Source organism: Trichoplax adhaerens, genomic scaffold (genome assembly GCF_000150275.1).
Source record: "Trichoplax adhaerens TRIADscaffold_2 genomic scaffold, whole genome shotgun sequence".
In the NCBI taxonomy this organism is placed as follows: domain Eukaryota; kingdom Metazoa; phylum Placozoa; class Uniplacotomia; order Trichoplacea; family Trichoplacidae; genus Trichoplax; species Trichoplax adhaerens.
In genome coordinates this window covers 2,681,016-2,684,280 of record NW_002060944.1, presented here as the reverse complement: position 1 = coordinate 2,684,280, position 3,265 = coordinate 2,681,016, and the positions used below count along the sequence as shown (strand labels likewise).

General features: G+C 32.2%; 1 protein-coding gene across 1 annotated transcript; it reads right to left on the bottom strand.

Moving 5' to 3' along the window:
- Positions 1-2,213: 2,213 nt before the first annotated feature.
- TRIADDRAFT_3665 (uncharacterized protein) lies at positions 2,214-3,026 on the bottom strand (the record flags this gene model as incomplete). The annotated part of the gene is made up of 1 exon (XM_002109250.1): positions 2,214-3,026. A coding segment is annotated over one exon (813 nt), but the record flags the coding sequence as incomplete, so codon positions are not given.
- Between the last annotated feature and the right edge of the window lie 239 nt (positions 3,027-3,265).

Sequence of the window (3,265 nt, the reverse complement as noted above, 5' to 3'; positions counted from 1 at the left end):
TTATTAGCTATTTACATGCAGATTTACAGGTAAAGAGTAATACTATTATCCTTTTAAAATGATCATTAAGCCACTTCCGCTAGTATAATCGTATCAAGATCGTCACTTTATTAATGCCACGTACTCATTTTACCTCAAGTGTTGAACGGAAGTTATACTTGTGTGACCAGTTGTAATACGATACTTACTACGTATGAGAAAAGTTTTAATAACTGAAGATTAGGACAGCTAGGCGCCAGTGGTTTTTGTCGATCATATGTTAAGTAGCATTTTGAAATGTATCATATCCTAATTGTTGCTTTATTTGCGCGTAGCGAAATTTTTCTTTGTCACAACACATAGTATCGTGTAGATAGTAGATAAGAACATATTTATATGTCCGACTTCCAACACGCGGACTCCTATACTAGTATGCAGAAGAACCAAAATTCACGCGAGTATCTAAATCACCTAGATTCAAAGGTCTTGCTACCTTTCATAATTAGAAGCTTTTTTTCGAAATTTCATGTTTTCAGCTTTATTAGAGTCATAAGGTAGAAAAAGTAAGGACTGAACGTATGTAAGTACTTTTGTACAGCATACATACACGGTATAAAGTTACTGAACCTCTGACAGGTCTATCAAATGGTAATACTATCTGTTAATTATAAACAAACCCTAACATTATCGTAAACCGTCAGCAAAGCGATGGAGTTTGTACTAGTACTTCATCAAACCAAAAAAATTGTCTAAAATTAATACCCCTATAAGAAGCCAATAGTACTAGAAAATATTATACTTATAAAGATGTTATCCTGCTTGATTTTATTTACAACAGTGACAATTTCTTGAAATTAATATTTCCTGGTAACTCCTATGACAACCTGATTTTAAAGTTAAGTAATCCAATATTAGCAGTAAATAGCGAAACTTCATGTTATATCATCCTCTAATTCCACATGGTCAACTCGTCATTCACATTTGTTAAGATTAAATAGAGTTACATTTACTATTAATAACTAATGTATTCATCTCATGAATTTTTAGTGATGCACTACAAATTCAATTGTATGAATAGCTATATTTAACATAGGTAAATTTCTAATAGTAAATATTATCGTGATACTAATATTACAGTAGATAATTGTTAATATAATTACTATATTAGAAATTGTTGGTTAATAATGTTAATTAAACTGAACGCAAATTTTTTAAGAATTGCAAACTTTAAAGCAATTTATAACATTTTATAATATAAAGATTAAGAACTTAATTAAAATATTATACTTCGTGAAATAAAGAATACATCCATATATATAACAATCCTCTTTATTATCTCTCTTCACACTCACATTACAATCTATTGTACATAAATTTACTCATATGCTCGTATATGGTAAGTAGACTATAGACCGTGTATTACTTTGGTTACATACTACTTTTATTACGTATTACGCATGTGTACAGCATTACATTTAGAGAGTGTTAGCTCACATAGTAATGCTAATAATCTCTCCATTACTGGAAAAAAATGAGGCTATAAGTACTGACATTTGAAAAACAAGTGCAGTCATGACTGACTCATGACTGCAATTTCTGAAAATCTTGCCAACAAATAAATGTATTATCAATTAAAAATCTTACTCAGTGAGGTGAATACTCTACTAATAGTTGTGTATGCAATACGTGTATATTACTAATTCCATGAACATACGCGTATATGATATCAGAGGCAATGCAATGATCACCGATAAAAGTATTTTATGCTTTTGTTTGACTAAAATTAGATATTGATCACACTGTAATAAACATACTGCAATTCAAACAAATCCTTTAAATACATACACCTATTATTAATGTATATTGTTGTTTAACTCATTAAATGTCTAAAATAACAAACTGACGTTAATACTAAAATGCCATCCGATTTACTCATGCTATCTGGTCTATGATATTATGTGTATATGAAGTAAACGAGTTTATAGTTTCATTAAAGTCCAATTTTAGAAGCAAGCAAAAATCAAAACAAAGTACATATATAATAATATTAGGTCCAAATTGTCAAAATTCAATATATCCAAGCCTATTGCAAATAATTAGTAATGATTGATATCATTTTCTTAACAAAATAATTTAGCGAACAATTCGCAATATATAGAAGTTTGATAGTCTGTACGTAATAATTATCATCGCATGGTCCCACTTGAAGTTTAGCTTTTACGTAACCGAACTATGATCTCGCCAAAACTTGTCCTCTTCTCCGGAGTCTTAATCCAACATTTCTTCATGATGTCGTATATTGTGTCATTCGCATATTCGGGCTTCGATAATATCTTTTTGGATTTACTTTCTTTTAATATGCGATACGCATTTGCTATAACTTGTTGATCACTCATATTCTCGAACGGAAAGTCTGCGTAAGTGAATAATTCCCATAACGTAACCCCATATGACCAAATATCACTATGTTTAGTGTAGCCACCGAGTGCGATGGTTTCAGGGGCCATCCATCGAATCGGTAAATTAGCTCTACTTTCAAAGTTGCAATAAGAGGCTGAATGTACTGCTCTCGACATAGCTAAATTACTGATTTTTACATGATATCTATCCACAACTAAACAGTTTCTTATAGACAGATCGCGATGAATAATATCCATGTTAGCCAGATATTCCATCCCAAGAGCTATTTGGGAGGCTATTTCTGTTAATGTTCCAGCATGCAAAGCCTCACAGATGGATTGACGTCCAGATTTGGTAACTGGGGAATGGGCTACTAAAAACTGATGTAGGTCACCATATTCGCAGTATTCAACAACTGTTGTAAGATGTGATTCATCAGTAATGGTGCCATAGAATTGAGCAATATTATCGTGACGAAGGCGAGACAAAATATCTTTTTCTATATTGACCTGATCCTCAACACAATCCTCCACATCAGGTTTAGATATTTTAATACAAACAATTTGTTTTCTAATAGCCTCTCCGTCTCCTTGTTTCAACACTGCTGTGTAAATTTGACCGAACGTTCCATTTCCAATTAGCTGTTTATCACTAAACTGGCTATCCTGAAATTCTTGCTCTTCTGCGCGATGATAGAAAAGATATTGACGCATAGCATTTACCTGGTACAAGTTATTACCACAAACACCTTGAACATTCTCAAAATAAATTTCGTTGCGCGCAGAGCTTTGATGAACTATCAATAAATCTGTATGTTTATTGAACTTCTGACTGGAACCTGTGTTAGCAAACAATGCACGAAAGAAAAGAAAAGCAAATCAGAGGC